The sequence below is a fragment of the Lepidochelys kempii genome, chromosome 9 (assembly GCF_965140265.1).
Source record: "Lepidochelys kempii isolate rLepKem1 chromosome 9, rLepKem1.hap2, whole genome shotgun sequence".
Lineage (NCBI taxonomy): Eukaryota > Metazoa > Chordata > Testudines > Cheloniidae > Lepidochelys > Lepidochelys kempii.
The window spans coordinates 17,816,221-17,835,416 of NC_133264.1; the positions used below are offsets into that span (position 1 = coordinate 17,816,221).

The 19,196-nt window shown below is 43.6% G+C and overlaps 2 protein-coding genes across 12 annotated transcripts in view; both read right to left on the reverse strand.

Moving 5' to 3' along the window:
* The window catches only part of LOC140917185 (uncharacterized), a 315,283-nt gene that overhangs the window by 127,656 nt on the left and 168,431 nt on the right, over positions 1 to 19,196 (reverse strand). For 10 of the 11 annotated variants that reach the window (XR_012160738.1, XM_073359435.1, XM_073359432.1 and 7 more), the window contains exon 5: positions 8,528 to 8,650. The exons of the other annotated variant lie outside the window; for it this stretch is intronic. Coding sequence is in view for 9 of the 10 variants with exons in the window: in XM_073359435.1 (XP_073215536.1) it covers positions 8,528 to 8,650 (123 nt within the window). In the remaining variant the exon portion in view is untranslated. The remainder of the gene's footprint in view (positions 1 to 8,527; positions 8,651 to 19,196) is intronic. 11 annotated transcript variants of the gene reach the window in all.
* Positions 3,884 to 6,082, reverse strand: LOC140917192 (uncharacterized). The gene is made up of 2 exons (XM_073359460.1): positions 5,177 to 6,082; positions 3,884 to 4,588 (listed from the first exon to the last, which is right to left on the reverse strand). Exons 1-2 carry the CDS (start codon positions 5,757 to 5,759, stop codon positions 4,047 to 4,049), a joined length of 1,125 nt encoding a protein of 374 aa, XP_073215561.1. The 5' UTR covers positions 5,760 to 6,082; the 3' UTR covers positions 3,884 to 4,046.

Below are 19,196 nucleotides of genomic sequence, written 5' to 3' on the forward strand. Positions count from 1 at the left end.
TTGAATCTTCGGCACTAAAAGTTCCATGCAGCGCCATTCAATCTCATTCTCCATGCAGCACTGTTAATGAACAACAGAACCATGGGAAAAAGCTATGAAGGCTTAGTTAATGCTGAACACAGTAACTTGTTCTAGGATTATTTCACCTTTCTTCAACTGTTATACTGCTTGTATTCATGTATGCCTGAATCCTGCAAGGCACTGTCCATCTTTATTACCATTGAAGCTAAGAGGGGCTGAGGATGCTGCTCAGCACCTTATAAGATCAGGCCAATGGTTTGCCAAAACTGCTCAGATTTTTATCTTGTTAAAACAATTTTGTGGACGATGGTAAATTTTGTTGTGCTGTTGGATTAGTAAATTAGTTACAACCCACTTCTCTCCTCTCTCTTCAGCCCCACTATTATGGATGGATAACACAAAATCAGAAATTGGGACCTACTTCTTGATGATATCCCTACTGTTTATTGGCAGGCGATGTTCTCTTTCTGAAGATATTAAGACCAAAACTGTAATTATCCTCTAAAGTAGAAATAACAATGTCCACATTATTTATGCTATGCCTTTACGATATTTAAATTTCACGTTTGTACAGCAGCTTTCATCCTAACACATCTCAAAGTGTTCTAAAAATGTGTAGTGATCAATCACTTCACTCATTAGGGAAGTAAAAGCACTTTGGGGATGGAGCATGGAAGCAGTTCAATATACAGGAATGCTATGCTGTAAATTAGGACTAAAACTGAATACGATACGCAACTGAGATGGCAGAGGAAATTCAGGCAAACAGAATATAAGTAATCAAATTGACTAACAGCCCTGCTCTTCGAAAATGCCATGGTAATTTTAATGACAACAAAGTGATCAGTTTTAGACCACATCTGCAAAATGTCACCTCCGTCTACACAGTGCAACGTAGCATCATGAATGGGCATTGGCTCAGGACCAACTTAAAGGGGTAGAGTACCACCTCCTGAATTATCAGCATCACTTCCCAAAGCACTCTTAGTTTTACTTTGAGGTCTCCCATCCAACAAGGACCAAGTAGAAACTTACTTATCTTGTTAAACCTGATGAAGTCACAGCTGAAGGTATTGTGGCTACAGGAACGTATGGATTAAAATCTTTACAATAGCTGTTTGCAAGTAATGATCATGCCTGCTATACTTGTGGTATTCCATTGGCTTGACAGCAGTTTTCAAGCTGTGGAATGCAGACCACTGGGGGTCCACAGGTTAAGTGTAAGATTTCCAAAGGGGCCCAAAACTCCATTTGAAATTTTTTAGGGGGGCACAAATGAAAGGGTATGTCTACACTACGGAATAAGGTCGAATTTATAGAAGTCGGTTTTTTAGAAATCAGTTTTATATATTCGAGTGTGTGTGTCCCCACAGAAAATGCTCTAAGTGCATTAAGTGCACTAACTCGGCGGAGCGCTTCCACAGTACCGAGGCAAGCGTCGACTTCCGGAGCGTTGCACTGTGGGTAGCTATCCCACAGTTCCCGCAGTCTCCGCTGCCCATTGGAATTCTGGGTTGAGATCCCAATGCCTGATGGGGCTAAAACATTGTCGCGGGTGGTTCTGGGTACATATTGTCAGGCCCCCGTTCCCTCCCTCCCTCCGTGAAAACAAGGGCAGACAATCATTTCGCGCCTTTTTTCCTGAGTTACCTGTGCAGACGCCATACCACGGCAAGCATGGAGCCCGCTCAGGTAACCGTCACCCTATGTCTCCTGGGTGCTGGCAGACGCGGTACGGCATTGCTACACAGTAGCAGCAACCCCTTGCCTTGTGGCAGCACACGGTACAGTACGACTGGTAGCCGTCATCGTCATGTCCGAGGTGCTCCTGGTCGCCTCTGTGAGGTCGATCAGGAGCGCCTGGGCAGACATGGGCGCAGGGACTAAATTTGGAGTGACTTGACCAGGTCATTCTCTTTAGTCCTGCAGTCAGTCCTATTGAACCGTCTTATGGTGAGCGGGCAGGCGATACGGACTGCTAGCAGTCGTACTGTACCATCTTCTGCCGAGCAGCCATGAGATGTGGATGGCATGCAGTCCTTCTGCACCGTCTGCTGCCAGCCAAAGATGTAAAAGATAGATGGAGTGGATCAAAACAAGAAATAGACCAGATTTGTTTTGTACTCATTTGCTTTCCCCCCTCCCCTGTCTAAGGGACTCATTCTTCTAGATCACACTGCAGTCACTCACAGAGAAGGTGCAGCGAGGTAAATCTAGCCATGTATCAATGAGAGGCCAGGCTAACCTCCTTGTTCCAATAAGAACGATAACTTAGGTGCACCATTTCTTACTGGAACCCTCCGTGCAGTCCTGCCTGAAATACTCCTTGATGTACAGGCACCCCCTTTGTTGATTTTAGCTCCCTGAAGCCAACCCTGTAAGCCGTGTCGTCAGTCGCCCCTCCCTCCGTCAGAGCAACGGCAGACAATCGTTCCGCGCCTTTTTTCTGTGCAGACGCCATACCAAGGCAAGCATGGAGGCCGCTCAGCTCACTTTGGCAATTAGGAGCACATTAAACACCACACGCATTATCCAGCAGTATATGCAGCACCAGAACCTGGCAAAGCGATACCGGGCGAGGAGGCGACGTCAGCGCGGTCACGTGAGTGATCAGGACATGGACACAGATTTCTCTAAAAGCATGGGCCCTGCCAATGCATGCATCATGGTGCTAATGGGGCAGGTTCATGCTGTGGAACGCCGATTCTGGGCTCGGGAAACAAGCACAGACTGGTGGGACCGCATAGTGTTGCGGGTCTGGGACGATTCCCAGTGGCTGCGAAACTTTCGCATGCGTAAGGGCACTTTCATGGAACTTTGTGACTTGCTTTCCCCTGCCCTGAAGCGCATGAATACCAAGATGAGAGCAGCCCTCACAGTTGAGAAGCGAGTGGCGATAGCCCTGTGGAAGCTTGCAACGCCAGACAGCTACCGGTCAGTTGGGAATCAACTTGGAGTGGGCAAATCTACTGTGGGGGCTGCTGTGATGCAAGTAGCCCACGCAATCAAAGATCTGCTGCTATCAAGGGTAGTGACCCTGGGAAATGTGCAGGTCATAGTGGATGGCTTTGCTGCAATGGGATTCCCTAACTGTGGTGGGGCTATAGACGGAACCCATATCCCTATCTTGGCACCGGAGCACCAAGCCGCCGAGTACATAAACCGCAAGGGGTACTTTTCGATAGTGCTGCAAGCTCTGGTGGATCACAAGGGACGTTTCACCAACATCAACGTGGGATGGCCGGGAAAGGTACATGATGCTCGCATCTTCAGGAACTCTGGTCTGTTTCAAAAGCTGCAGGAAGGGACTTTATTCCCAGACCAGAAAATAACTGTTGGGGATGTTGAAATGCCTATATGTATCCTTGGGGACCCAGCCTACCCCTTAATGCCATGGCTCATGAAGCCGTACACAGGCAGCCTGGACAGTAGTCAGGAGCTGTTCAACTACAGGCTGAGCAAGTGCAGAATGGTGGTAGAATGTGCATTTGGACGTTTAAAGGCGCGCTGGCGCAGTTTACTGACTCGCTTAGACCTCAGCGAAACCAATATTCCCACTGTTATTACTGCTTGCTGTGTGCTCCACAATATCTGTGAGAGTAAGGGGGAGACGTTTATGGCGGGGTGGGAGGTTGAGGCAAATCGCCTGGCTGCTGGTTACGCGCAGCCAGACACCAGGGCGGTTAGAAGAGCACAGGAGGGCACGGTACGCATCAGAGAAGCTTTGAAAACCAGTTTCATGACTGGCCAGGCTACGGTGTGAAAGTTCTGTTTGTTTCTCCTTGATGAAACCCCCCGCCCCTTGGTTCACTCTACTTCCCTGTAAGCTAACCACCCGCCCCTCCTCCCTTCAATCACCGCTTGCAGAGGCAATGAAGTCATTGTTGCTTCACATTCATGCATTCTTTATTCATTCATCACACAAATAGGGGGATGACTACCAAGGTAGCCCAGGAGGGGTGGTGGAGGAGGGAAGGAAAATGCCACACAGCACTTTAAGCACAGCACTTTAAAAGTTTACAACTTTAAAATTTATTGAATGACAGCCTTCTTTTTTTGGGGCAATCCTCTGTGGTAGAGTGGCTGGTTGGCCGGAGGCCCCCCCACCGCGTTCTTGGGCGTCTGGGTGTGGAGGCTATGGAACTTGGGGAGGAGGGCGGTCGGTTACAGAGGGGCAGCAGTGGCAGTCTGTGCTCCAGCTGCCTTTGCTGCAGCTCAACCATACACTGGAGCATACTGGTTTGGTCCTGCAGCAGCCTCAGCATTGAATCCTGCCTCCTCTCATCACGCTGCCGCCACATTTGAGCTTCAGCCCTGTCTTCAGCCCGCCACTTACTCTCTTCAGCCCGCCACTTACTCTCTTCAGCCCGCCACCTCTCCTCCCGGTCATTTTGTGCTTTTCTGCACTCTGACATTATTTGCCTCCACGCATTCGTCTGTGCTCTGTCAGTGTGGGAGGACAGCATGAGCTCGGAGAACATTTCATCGCGAGTGTGTTTTTTTTTCTTTCTAAGCTTCACTAGCCTCTGGGAAGGAGAAGATCCTGTGATCATTGAAACACATGCAGCTGGTGGAGAAAAAAAAAGGGACAGCAGTATTTAAAAAGACACATTTTATAAAACAGTCGCTACACTCTTTCAGGGTAAACCTTGCTGTTAACATTACATACATAGCACATGTGCTTTCGTTACAAGGTCGCATTTTGCCTCCTCCCACCGCGTGACTACCCCCTCAACCTTCCCCCCTCCCTGTGGCTAACAGCGGGGAACATTTCTGTTTAGCCACAGGCAAACAGCCCAGCAGGAATGGGCTCCTCTGAGTGTCCCCTGAAGAAAAGCACTCTATTTCAACCAGGTGACCATGAATTATATCTCACTCTCCTAAGGATAACACAGAGAGATAAAGAACGGATGTTGTTTGAATGCCAGCAAACATACACTGCAATGCTTTGTTCTACAATGATTCCCGAGTACGTGTTACTGGCCTGGAGTGGTAAAGTGTCCTACCATGAAGGACGCAATAAGGCTGCCCTCCCCAGAAACCTTTTGCAAAGGCTTTAGGACTACATCTAGGAGAACCGCAAATGCCAGGGCAAAGTAATCCTTTCACATGCTTGCTTTTAAACCATGTATAGTATTTTAAAAGGTACACTCACCAGAGGTCCCTTCTCCGCCTGCTGGGTCCAGGAGGCAGCCTTGGGTGGGTTCGGGGGGTACTGGCTCCAGGTCTAGGGTGAGAAACAGTTCCTGGCTGTCGGGAAAACCGGTTTGTCCGCTTGCTTGCTGTGAGCCATCTACAACCTCCTCCTCATCATCATCTTCTTCGTCCCCAAAACCTGCTTCCGTATTGCCTCCATCTCCATTGAAGGAGTCAAACAACACGGCTGGGGTAGTGGTGGCTGAACCCCCTAAAATGGCATGCAGCTCATCATAGAAGCGGCATGTTTGGGGCTCTGACCCAGAGCGGCTGTTCGCCTCTCTGGTTTTCTGGTAGGCTTGCCTCAGCTCCTTCAGTTTCACGCGGCACTGCTTTGGGTCCCTGTTATGGCCTCTGTCCTTCATGCCCTGGGAGATTTTCACAAAGGTTTTGGCATTTCGAAAACTGGAACGGAGTTCTGATAGCACGGATTCCTCTCCCCAAACAGCGATCAGATCCCGTACCTCCCGTTCGGTCCATGCTGGAGCTCTTTTGCGATTCTGGGACTCCATCATGGTCACCTGTGCTGTTGAGCTCTGCATGGTCACCTACAGCTTGCCACGCTGGCCAAACAGGAAATGAGATTCAAAAGTTCGCGGTTCTTTTCCTGTCTACCTGGCCAGTGCATCTGAGTTGAGAGTGCTGTCCAGAGCGGTCATAATGGAGCACTCTGGGATAGCTCCCGGAGGCCAATACCATCGAATTGTGTCCACAGAACCCCAAATTCGAGCCGGCAACGTCGATTTAAGCGCTAATCCACTTGTCAGGGGTGGAGTAAGGAACTCGATTTTAAGAGCCCTTTAAGTCGAAATAAAGGGCTTCATTGTGTGGACGGGTGCAGGTTTACATCGATTTAACGCTGCTAAATTCGACCTAAAGTCCTAGTGTAGACCAGGGCTTAGTTTTACTTTGAGGTCTCCCATCCAACAAGGACCAAGTAGAAACTTACTTATCTTGTTAAACCTGATGAAGTCACAGCTGAAGGTATTGTGGCTACAGGAACATATGGATTAAAATCTTTACAATAGCTGTTTGCAAGTAATGATCATGCCTGCTATACTTGTGGTATTCCATTGGCTTGACAGCAGTTTTCAAGCTGTGGAATGCAGACCACTGGGGGTCCACAGGTTAAGTGTAAGATTTCCAAAGGGGCCCAAAACTCCATTTGAAATTTTTTAGGGGGGCACAAATGAAAAAGGTTGAAAACCACTGGCTTATTACAATAAATAACTAATGTTTTAATGATCATTAAACAAAAGAAAAAACTGTAAAGATTTCAATGGTGAACACTGTAATTGTACACTTATGCTATTTCTATTGTTTTAAATAAGCTTCACAAGGTCTACCACCGCATTCCTCTGTAATTGCTCATAAGGAAATGCCTGACAGGAGAGTCAAACATCCTTAGCTTCACCTTTTAAAGAATGTAATGCCACATTTGAGGAGGAGACATACATAACTAGCTCATTACTGCTCTCACCAAAATTGTGATTCAGAGTAGCAGCCGTGTTAGTCTGTATTCGCAAAAAGAAAAGGAGTACTTGTGGCACCTTAGAGACTAACCAATTTATTTGAGCATAAGCTTTCGTGAGCTATTGAAGTGAGCTGTAGCTCACGAAAGCTTATGCTCAAATAAATTGGTTAGTCTCTAAGGTGCCACTAGTACTCCTTTTCTTTTTGCAAAACTGTGTTGTTATATTTAAGCAATTTAGGAGTAAGATGCATAATCTTTGCTTTCAATACAAGAAGGATTACCTGGAAGCTCAATTAATTACTTTAAAGCAAATCTGAAAACTGTAAGTATTCAACAATATAAACACATACAAACTTGTTCACAGAAACATTTCCGAAGAATCACTAAAGATAATAACAGGAGACTGAAGAAAGGTAGTAAAACTCTTTGAATTATGTACACTTTTTCTGAGTTTGTGTATTTGGAATATAAAAATCCATCAAAGGGAAGCACATAGGACCTCAGTTAACAAACAAACAAACAAACAAACCCAACAACAAAAAAAACAGTTCAATCAAAAGAAAATGCCCATCTAGTTCTTATTTATATTGTCAAGCTGGATACCAACTGATAGCTTGCTGTGGAAGCTAATCCTACAACCTTTCAGTCTGGGAAACAGTGTTTCTGAATAAGCTATAGAGATACAGTAAAGAATATAACAACAGCTGGGACATACACGGTAATGTATCTAACTAAAAATCAGGAGGCAAAGGACAAAAGTAAAATGAAATCCTGGCAGAGAGGAATTTGCACAATTGCGTACAATGGGGAAAACAATCTTATCAGAAATGTCTTCATGCTGTGAAAGATGATAATATGGTTTGCAAGAATCTACATACATAAAACACATTTCATCCTGAAGGAACCAAAAGAGCTTCAACTATTTATTTACTGCAGCAAGGAAATACAGCCACACAAGATAGAGGGCAACAGCTCGGCAAATAACCTGTCCCAGCACGTGTGCATGCATGAGTGAGAGTTTTAGCTGGTGGTTTCTAAGTTCACATCTGAAAGATCACATGGGACCTCAGAAATAAACTAAACCTTTTTGGAGGCCATCACCTGCTATAGCCTACTGCTCTATGGGCCAAATTTACCGGTACACTAACTACTTTGCATCAGTTTGCTGATGCAAAATAGCTTTGAACCTGGCTTAATGGGCCAGTTAGACAGGTTTACGCTGTTGTACGTTAACAGAGTGCTGCAGAACAGCCGTGATAAAACTCAGCCATGTGCAGAAGGGTGAAATAAGACCTATGTAGCACTTAAGTCTCATGCAAACCCTATTTTGAAGCTGGCCCTTTGCACAGGGATGAAATTCAACCCAGATCTTACCAAGGAATCTGGCTTCATGTTTCCCTAAGAAAGAAGGCAAATGAGTTTATGTAGCATGTGATTTCAAATCTTATTTTAGTCGCTTCATCTGTAGCTGTGGAACTGCAACTGAAGTGCAGAAATGTATGTGTACTTTCTGATAAGCATATTTTGTTTTAGAAACGGATGAAATAATTTCCAATGTGTACAGTTTCTTCAGATTTATAAACTGATGATAGAAATGCCATAATCAGAACATGGCACAAACCAATCCAGGGCAAAATGATACATTTTTCATAAGAACCCTTTGAAGTGTTCTTACAGTTACATCTTCATAATCCACATAGGAGAAGATCTGCACTCTTGACGATTCTGAATTTATGCACTTCAGCTGGCTCTAGATAAAAGGTAACTCTCTCAGTTTTCATTCCAAGGATGTTCTCTGATTTTTTATCAGGAAAGAGAGACAGTGCAGAATGTTACCTTCACATGATTTTCCATCTTCGCCCAATTTCTGGCCAGCTGGACATCTGCAGTAGTAGCTGCCAATAGTATTGCAGCACTGGTCCTGACAGCCACCATTCTCAATGGTACATTCATTTACATCTGTAGCAGGAAATAGCATATATAAATTAGACACTGAACACAAAGGAGGCATTGACTAAATTGTCTCTTCCTTCAATAACACTGTGCATCTTTCTGATTTTACCAGGTGAAGAAGCAACTAAGAGCTGCTCCTTAGAGCCTCCTGAAATAGGATGTGTCCCTTTGTTGCTTATGTCTTGCATTCGATATTCAGCAATTCAGAGCAGAGTCTATGTCTTCCTGTGTGTTTGCGTACAGTGCCTAACAAAATGAGCCCCTGATGTTGCCTTACCACAATATTAATGTGTCAGATATGTAACTTCCTGAAATACCTTTGGGAGATCTGACTGTATTAAAATTATATCAATGTGGGCCAGGGAATATATGTAATTCCATGGGAGAACGTGACCACAGTTTTAGGATTCCTCCTGAGACCTCTTTCCACTTGGCTTCCAAAAAACTCAGTTCGACTGCTGCCTTCGTCACTCAGGTATCTTTATTTGGCATACAGCAGTGCTACACTGAGTTGATCAGACTCAGACACAGTGGGGCGGGGTGCAGGGTACATCGCAGCTCCAAAGTTACACAGAAACCCTCTCACATTATATCCATTACAATCTTATTGCATTTACTATACATCGCATCACATTTTTGGATTGGCTTGGTTATTTTGCAGGAACCAATCCCTGTGCAACATGTGCTGTCCACCCGCTGTCCATGGTTCAATTTCCTCTTTATTTTATCTCTGCATTCCTAACTTATTTTGCCCCTTGTTATCTAGTTCATAGTAAACAGTCCCCTGAGCTTTCTCCCTTTTATCTTAGTTGGCTCAGACATTCTGCCTTTTTTAACCTACTGACCTATTTACTTATCTTATTTAGCACAAACGTTCTGTTTTCAACCTGATGATTCATTTACCTCCCTATTTGTATCTTCCAAGAACGGAGGCCTCCTTGTGTTAATTACTCATGTCAGGCCAGGCCTCAGCTACATACAGCTCCTCCAGGAACCAAGGACAGTGGGGTGATTAGGCAAATTCATTCAGATTGTAATGCCACCAGGGAAGTACCACAACCTGCAGAGGTTCACATATAGTGGTTCAAACTGGATTCTCCAGAGACCAACAGACCAAGAAAGGACTTTTGGATGAATAGCTTGAGTTTAAACTGGATTCTTTCAGATCCAGCAAACAGACAGGACCTTTTGTACAAGGAGAGTCCCTGGGAAGGGATGGAAGGACTTTGGCCTACTGAGGCCCCATAAAACTGATGGGTGACTCTGATAGAAAGAGTACAGGAACTTCTATTGTTTTTATGTTTTCTCTGTAATACCTTCACCTTAAGGACAAGTGTGCTTGTTTAGAAAGAGTTACAATTTGTGACTGCTGACAATTACTGCTGTTCATAGCATTCTAAGAGAAAGCCAAGTGCAGACACTGGCCTGTTTAGGCAGGCTGGCTTGCTGGGGATATCACAGTGTAGGGAGGGAACTGTGCAGCCCGGAAAAAACCCTGGTCAGGAGGGAGAGAGAGAGAGAGATGTGGGTCTCTGCCCAAGAGAGGTGACTGCTGAGGAACCAGGAGCCTAGATTGGGTGCTCTTGAGGGACCATGGTCAGGGATAGAAGTGCAGTTGCCCTGAACTGTGACAATTAATCATTATTGGTACTGACTATTTAAGAAGGCTTTTCTCAACCCATTTATTCATATATTCAGAATTAGAATTTCTGAGGCAGGGAATGGTAATAGCAGGCTACTCATGGCCTGTTGAAAGGGCTCATGGACAAAAAAAGTCCTAAGGAAGCATTTTCCAAATGGGAAAGTTGTAAAATATACTGGTGGGATAGAAAACTGAATGAAAAGCAGCACATGTGGATATGGGTCATTGCCACGTCTCACATATTTCACAAAAGATTTTTGGGTGATGTTTTTGTCTTATTACTGCTGGATCTGAAATGTTAATATTATCTAGAATACCATGTAGGGACATTTTTATGTATTCTATGCCAGGAAAAGTCTGCATGAAGAGGTTGGTTTTTTTTAAATTTGGGGATGAGAGTCCTGAACAGGCTTGTTGACACAGCAGAGCTACTCAGCACATTATTAAGTAGAAACCCGGGGTTAAGGAACATAGTGGGCTTTCAATACCTGGGAGTGTGACAGTTCCGCAAGCAACAGTGGTTTTGGCACTATAAGGGGCTGTTCACATTATTTTCAGGTTAAAGAGCAAGAGCTGAGGGAACACAAGAGGAGTGGGGACAAGATTGGGCAAAAACAGAAAGGCGTAATCCTAGCTGCAAAAGTGGGAAATGACTTTAATGTTAGAAACTTCAGTGTTTCTGAGGGGAAAAAACCTCCCTTTTAAAACTCTATTTATTAGATTTTGTTCAACAGAAATACAAAGTACTTCAAAGGAGTAAAAAAGAAGGGGATTTTACATATACCCATAAAAGAGCTGTTGGAACCTGTCACAAACCTGAACCTTGGGCTAGGATCATTTTAAGTTTTACCAAAGTCTGCTAACCCTCTGATGAATTTAAGATGAATTTTCTGACATAGCTTTTTGTAGAAACCACCCACCCACACTAAACCTGGCTACAGTTGGCAATTTTGAATACGTTTTGCTTTTATTTTTGTAGTTTTCTGAAATCAGAAACACAAAATGAAACTAAGGGTGTGCAAACTCACCACAACCAATTTCTCGATAGCTCTACACATTGTCTAATGGGTCACAAAAGAAGTTTCACTTTATCCTCAACAGTATTGGAAAACAATGCTAAGTTAAAAAGACACAGCAAGCTAAATTTTAGTCCTTCTGAAGTCAATGAGAGTTTTGTCCTTGATTTAACTGGGCCTAATATTTGGCCTGGTGAAGTTTGGCAGTGAAATCTATACCTTTTTCCTTAGGTCTTGCATGATAACATTAAGGCATGTTCCAGGAAATTTCTTTCCATTAACCACCAGACATCTGGATAAGGCCTGATGGTAACAAGCAATAACTAGGGCGGTCAGGTGCCTGGTTTTCGACTGGAAAGTCCAGCTGAAAAGGGGATCTGACAGTGTCTCGTCAGATCTACTCACCCAGACACTCAAAGTCCAGTTTGACAGGCGGGGGAGGCAGGGAGGAGCTAGGTCACTAACCCGCGTCAGCCCCTACTCAGCCGAGGCTGCCTCCTACCTACATTGGGCAGCTGCAGCTCCCAGCCCCAGCTCCTCAGGCAAGCCCCTCCTGACCCAGGCAGTGGGGGTGTGAGGGGAAAAGCAGCAAGTGACCTGGAGGGAGGAGGAAGAGGAGGAGCTGGGGCCTCAGGGGGAAGAGGCAGGGCAAGGGAGGTTACTGCACTTCTGCTGGAGTGTCTGGTTTTTAAATATTACCAAGTTGGCAACGCTAATAATGACCCACACGCTAACCTTCTTTTACAGTCTCCAATTCTATTTACATTATGAGTACTGAAGACTGGCCAGTGGTCATTTTCCAAAATGTGATCATTTACCAAAAATTATTTGAGGAATAGGCAATATTATACTACCTCCTAGAGGTTTAAATATTGACAGACTGATGGACATTACCCTATATCGTCTAATTTTTTCTGTGATTTGAAACAAAAACTTTCTTTTTAAACTTTCTGAGAAATTCACGTTTATTTTTTTGATATTATCCAAGAGTAGTTCCAAAAATATGCTTTGAATGCGGAAGTCCTTAAGCATGCATTGTCTTTCCTTTTGATTGTCAAGTATTTGTATTAGGAACGTAAATACATTTATTTCTTGTTCATCATGAAAAAGCTGTGATTTACACCTTTTAAGGAGTATTTGTAATGTGTCATTACAAACCTCTTCCTCCTCCTCCTCTCCTTCTTGCTCTGTATGCTCCACCCACGATTTCCTTCATCTCTGTCCTAACACTTGCATATGTGCCATGCCTTCTTCCCAGTTCTCTCTTACACCAGGAAATCCTCCTCCTCCTCCTGCTGTGCCAAGAAACCTACTCTTCTCATTCACATTTCTCCTTAAAACATACTGTTCTCTGAAGTTTATCAACATTAATCCGGCACACGAAGTAGAGTGGTTTTAATAAAAGAAAACACAGTGAATCTTGCACTGCTTTGATCTATAGCCATCTCCCCCTCAGCTGGTGCTTAACGCTTCTAGGGCCAGATCCTTAATGGGTGTAAATTGCCAGAGCTCCAAGCTATGTCAAGTTACAATTGCCAAGGTTCTGCCCCCTGACCTGTAACCACTCTCTCATTTAGAAAGCCTCCTCCTGCTTTCTGTGCCTTGCTAATCTGTCCTCTGAACTCAATAAAGGAATTAGGTTACCTAATGCTAAATAAATAATCAGAAAGAGACTAGATAAAACATGCCTACCACAAATTTAAGCCTCATGGGCTGTTCTGTATTCTTAGAACACACACAGTGTTCAGGATTTTAACCGGCAGATTCATATACTATGCATAAAAACCCAAACTTACCCCCTCATGGCCCGTCAAAAATCCCTGCCACATGATATATTTCAGTCTGCTTTCCACATTCAATGTTATGCAAGGTTGCAAACACTTTTGTCTCGTGCATTGCAAGATAAATGACAAAAATTCTCGGACACATTACAAGTCTACCAGGTTAGGTCTGACAAAAATTCAGTGTTATCAAGACTATTGATCCATCTGTAATAACAAGATGTGCGCACTTCAAGAAATAATTGTGATGTTTGCAAGTTCAATAGTGAAAATTTATGTAGAGCCAATATTGCCACACACAAACCAATCCATAGCAGACGCTTTATAAAATCTTTTAATCCTGCCACCTTAATTTTTATTCTTGAAACAAAGGAGTAAAACCCACTTCCACATGTATCATATAGTTTCTATATGACCCTTACATATTCTATATTGTCATATACATGTAGAAGAGTCGAACATGATGGGTTTTAAATGTATTATTGTAAACACATGGATTCTGAATACATGCATATGTATTTCATACACACATGATCACACAGTACTGTAAAAGGAAAAGGAGTACCAGTGGCACCTTAGAGACAGACTAACACAGCTGCTACTCTGAAACCTGTCATAGTACTGTAGATCACTGCATAATCCCCTTGCTGATTTTAAAGTCTCCAGAATCTTTTTTTATTACTTTCAGCTATTTATTATTTCAGATTAGGAGAAGGTGGCTTTCTCCCTTGAATGGATCTCCTTTTCTAAACTAAACATGTGAAAGAGGGAACCATCTGAAGAAGCCTCTTTTTCTCAGAAATTTAGTTAATGCCACTCACACCAGCTCTGTGAATGTCCTGTAGTGGAGTTGGTTTGAAAATGTTCCCCCTGGGAGTGGGGGAAAGCGGGCCAGAACAACTTTTAATCACAGTTTTCAGGGGAAAATTTCTACTTTTCATCAGTCCCTCCCACCCTGAAAATATTTTGATTTTCCATTGAAAATTTGGTTTGAAAATAAAAGAAAATTAATAAAAAAGAAAAAATTTAGATAAAAACAGAGACGATCCACAAAAAAGTCTGTTTTGTCATCAAAAAAGAAACACTTGGGGAAAAAAGATGGCACTTACATCAAGATGTAAAGGCTCTGCAGAAGAAAAAAAAATATATTCACTTAAGAAATGAACCCCTTCCATGAGAGACTGAAGTCTTCCAGAAAGAAGATGATATGCTGAGTTCTCATACACATTTACGATTTAAATATAAAAAACAGTGCTTGGATTTATGGAACACGTTAATTACCCATTTTCTAGAAGTAAAAGGTATTATATTAATATGTTTTTGCAACAATTTTTAATAGACGATAAAGAGAATCTCATGTCTCTGACCTAATTTTTAAAACAAATCCCAGGGTTATAATGTTTATCTTCAATATGTAACCAACTTCTTCTTTTTAAAAGCCATATATACTAGGGCCTTTGTTTCACTGACCACCCCTGTAGGGCTAATGTGTGCCCTGAACCATAATAAGCTGACTTTAGTGCATGTCATAGTTCAGTGGACGTGTAATAGATCACTGAAGTGGAATAAAAATCTGTAAAATCATTCCCATTCTTGGTGGAATACCACACGAATAAAGCCCATCATCATTCCAATGGAAGACTCTTGATTAGCTTAGAAGTGTTATACTAGCATGGGGGTGGGCAAACTTTTAGACCTGAGGGCCACATCAGGGAATAGAAATTGTATGGCGGGCCATGAATGCTCGCAAAATTGGGGTTGGGGATGAGGAGTTTGGGGTGTAGGAGGGCGCTCTGGCCCGGGACCGAGGGTTTCAGAGGGCAGGTGGGGGATCGGGGCTGGGGCAGGTGTGTGGGAAGGGGTGCAGGCTCTGGGGTGGGGCTGGGGATGAGATGTTTGGGGTGCAGGAAGGTGCTCTGGGCTGGGATTGAAGGGTTTGGAGAGGGGGCGGGGATCAGGGCTAGGGCAGGGGGTGTTGGGGTGTGAGGAGAGGCTCAGGGGTGCAGGCTCCAAGCAGTGCTTACTTGGCTCCCGGAAGTGGCTCCCGGAAGCAGTGGCATGTCCCTTCTTTGGCTCGTACACAGAGACGAGGCCAGGCAGCTCCGCACGCTGCCCCATCTGCTGGCACCGTCCCTGCAGCCCCCATTGGAGCGCCAGAGGGGGCCACTGGAGCGCATAGGAGCTGGAGCGGGACCATACCGTAGGTAACTTGGGTAGGCATGGTGCGGCCCCCGGCCAGAGCAGGGCCAAGCCGCATGGTGTGGCCCCTGACCCACAAGCCCTAGACCCCACTCCCCAGCGGGAGCTCACGGGCCAGCTTAAAATGGCTTGCAGGCTGGATATGGCCCACGGTCCATAGTTTTGCCACATGCTAGTTCAGGGGTGGGCACTTTAGTTCAAGGCCAGAACAAACAGAAAATATTTACCTTGAAGATGAATCCAACAACCAATCCAGTTTCTTCCCAGTTATGGTCTCCCAGAGATCATGGTAAAAATGTCAAAACTCTGAGTACCAAAAAGGCTAGACCAGTGCTTGAGTCGTGCCGGTGCACTTCTAAACAGTGTTCCAGCACTTGGTTGGGCAGCTGGAATGGTATTCTGGTACCTCTGACCTGGCTCCCCACACCCAGGTTACCTAGTTGCCATCTCTTCTTCTGGAGCAGGCCCAGAAGCAAAAGATGTGGAGGAGCCAAAGGAACCATCTCCTCACACTGTCTCCTCTACCTCTTCAACTTCCCAGCCTGCCCAGGTTAGCTAGCTGCCATCTCTTCTTCAGGAGTGGAAAGGTAGGTCTGGGATGGGTCACCCTACGTCTACCCAAGTTACCTACCCACCAACCCTCCTTCTGGAGCAAGGAGAGGGGTCCTGGGGGTTCCTCTGGGGTTTACCCAAGTTACCAAGCCACTATCCCTCCTTCAAGAGTGGGGAGAGGGTCCCCCGGCTTCTGCCCAGGTTACCGGCACCATCTCTCCATCTATAGCAGGAGCCACGTCTGCGGAGTTCTTTTACTTCTTTGTTTTGGACTCGAGCACTCAGTTAGACACCAAAATCAATATGTGCATCCAAATAAGTAGCCTGATTTTCAGATGTGTTGAGCACGTACCACTTCCACTGAGTTCAGGGGCAATGTAGAAGTCTAAGGTCCCAATCATGCAAATATGACTCATGCACTTTAATTTAAGCGTGGGCATAAGTATCCACATAATCAGGCCCTAAATGTAAATTTTAGTGTCTAACTTTAGACACACGCGTTTAAAAAATTTGCATACACAAATATATTTAGATATTATACATTATTTTGTATCGTACATACGGATGTATATGTGGAGGTCATAGCTATGTAATAAACCAGTTTATTGGAAGGGTCTGCAGTTCACCTTCACTCTGCCAAGTAATCAATCTTTCCCTATGAGTTATTCCAACATTACAAATTCATGAGCAGTTTTATGCAGCCACAATTTTTAAAAAATTACCTAGCTGGGAAATATTTCTTCCCTTTTCCACCTAAATGTGGAATTACACCCTCTCCAGGGCTACAGACAGGCACTTAATATCAATGGAAAGGGGAGATTTCAAGCTTACCAATGGGATGTAATGCACTCCTTCCTAGGGCTGGAAAGATCTGTGATAATGAACTTCAAAGTAAGGATATTTTTGGTTAACAAAAATCTTTGAGAGAAGTTTTAGAGAATATTCATTTGTTTTAATTTCTCTCTCTTGCTGAGCCTTGCAACTCTGGTACCTTAGGTATTTTGCTTTGCATGGATATAAAAAAAATAGTTTCAGTAATGTTTTTAAAACTCTCTGAAATGTTTCCAAAATACTGGTAAAATATGTGACATATACAGAATACATGATGGTGAGGGATAAAGATTTTAAATTGGCACAGTCTGGGATGCCTTTAGTACAACTCCATTACCAATAACCCATACCTTGGCTTAGTCACTGATGAGTAATGTAATCCCAAATATATCTGGATAAATATGTTCTAAATGGGTATCTAGAGTTAGGCACCTAAATCCATATTTAGGCACCTAAATCACTGTGCTTGATTTTTGAAGTGCTGAGCATCCAGGCACTCAGTGGGAGATAATGGAAGCTCAGCACTTTTGAAAATCATGCCACTTAGATGCCTAAATATAGGTTTTGGAAACAAATTTTTGACACCCAATTTTGAAAATCATGGCCCAGAGGGTCTAAAACCAAAATTTCAGGTCTGCATAACTCCTGAACTTTGGGGAAGTTCAGATCTCACCTTTGCAGTTTGGACCATTCTCTGATATTACACATTATACATTATTCTAATCAATACACACATGTAATATTATACAGAAATATCTAAAGAGGAAACAAGGAGATAGACAGAGATGCCCATTCCCCATACAGCTTGGTTTCTATACAAAAGAACAAAAGGAGGAAAAATCAAGAATATTTTTCCTTTATTGGTAATTGTCTCTAAATCTTAAATTATGTCTACTGTTTCCAGCGTTAACTGTAAATTATCCACCTCAATAGAAAACAAAGCTCTTGCTCTGATAGTGAAGTGCAACCCTAGTGTATTTATTAAGCATTCAATGCTTTATTAGCATTTCTTGTTCCATAAAGTCAATAAGCAGAATGAATATTTCTTCCGGTGCGGGATTATGAAGTACTATAAATCTGAAATGCTACTAACATGCATCCGATAAGTGAAGCAAACTTATTGGACAGCTTGGCACAGATTCATGGAGTGAACTCACAGTTATACACCCGTCATAGCCATTGTGTCTACTGCCAGCTGCAGCGCCTGTCCTTTCTCAAATTGTCACCTCATTTTCAAATGTTAATCTGCTGCACAGCCTCCTCCAAACCACCATGTCACCTTTACATAAGTGGAGCTCATTGGTTATCTAATTCCATATATCCCATCTACAACTGTCCTTCCTGTTTGAATGAAAGCCTCTTAAATGGCTATAATTTCTTTTATTGCTGGAGCAGATTAAAGATACTGTTTCATGCTTTTCTGCTGGAGATTTTTTTCTGGAATACTAAAATGTCAACTCCATAGGAGACACACTCATTTCCCCTTTATAAAATCATAGGCTGAAGCCTGATATTCCCCTCTTAGTTTCACTGACATATCCAAAGTAACTCCTTTACGGTCAGTGAAAAACCCAATGAGAGAGAAGCAGCAGGCTCAAGGTTTAGATAACAAATTAAATGATCTTGAAAATCCCACCAACTCTTGAAAACCAAGGAAGCTGGTGGGAACATAGGAATAGCCATACTGGCTGAGACCCGAGGCTCACCAAGTCCAGTATCCTGCCTCCCGCAATGACCAGTACCAGATGCTTCAGAGAAAGGTATAGGAACCCTGCGGAAAACACATGCAGGATAGTCTGTCCCTACATTAGTTCTCATCGTGATCTCTTCTAGCCTATGTCTACACTTACAGCAGCATGTACAGTGCAAACACTGCATGCCCCATAGCAAGGATATAAATAGCAGGGGAAGCACTGAAGCCCTGCTTAGGCAAAGAGAGACCTGGCAGAACATTAGGGTATATACCCTATATGGCTCTCTGTTGTGTCCAAACAGTGCCTCCCATGTCTACACTGTTATTTTTAACAGTGCTGTGTCCTGCTGCCTCCCCACAGCCAGTCTTTCCCTACGGCTTTTTACTGCCACAGGTAGTTTCACAGTGTGGATGCAGCTTCCTTTACACTGCAGTGGGTAGGTACACATACCCTACATGACACCACCAGTGTAGCAGGCCATAGTCAGAGATTGGCTTAAGCCCTGGAGCATGAAGTTCAATATACATCTCAAAATATTTGTTATAACAAAGTCTGACAACCCTAAATATTCTTGATATCCATATACATGTCCAATCCCGTTCTGAATATTGCTAAGCTCTTGGCCTCAATGACTTGCTGTGGCAATGAGTTCACAGTGTAATTACATGTTGTGTGAAAACAATATTTCTATCAGTTTTGAACGTATCCTCTTTTACCACCTAAAAAGCAGGCTTAATTTCTGAACAACAGAGTTAAACCATAAGCAGGTTTTCTTTTCTACATTGACAGTAATCAAGTAAATCAGAAAAAAAAAATCATTGTGGAATAAAACCTTGC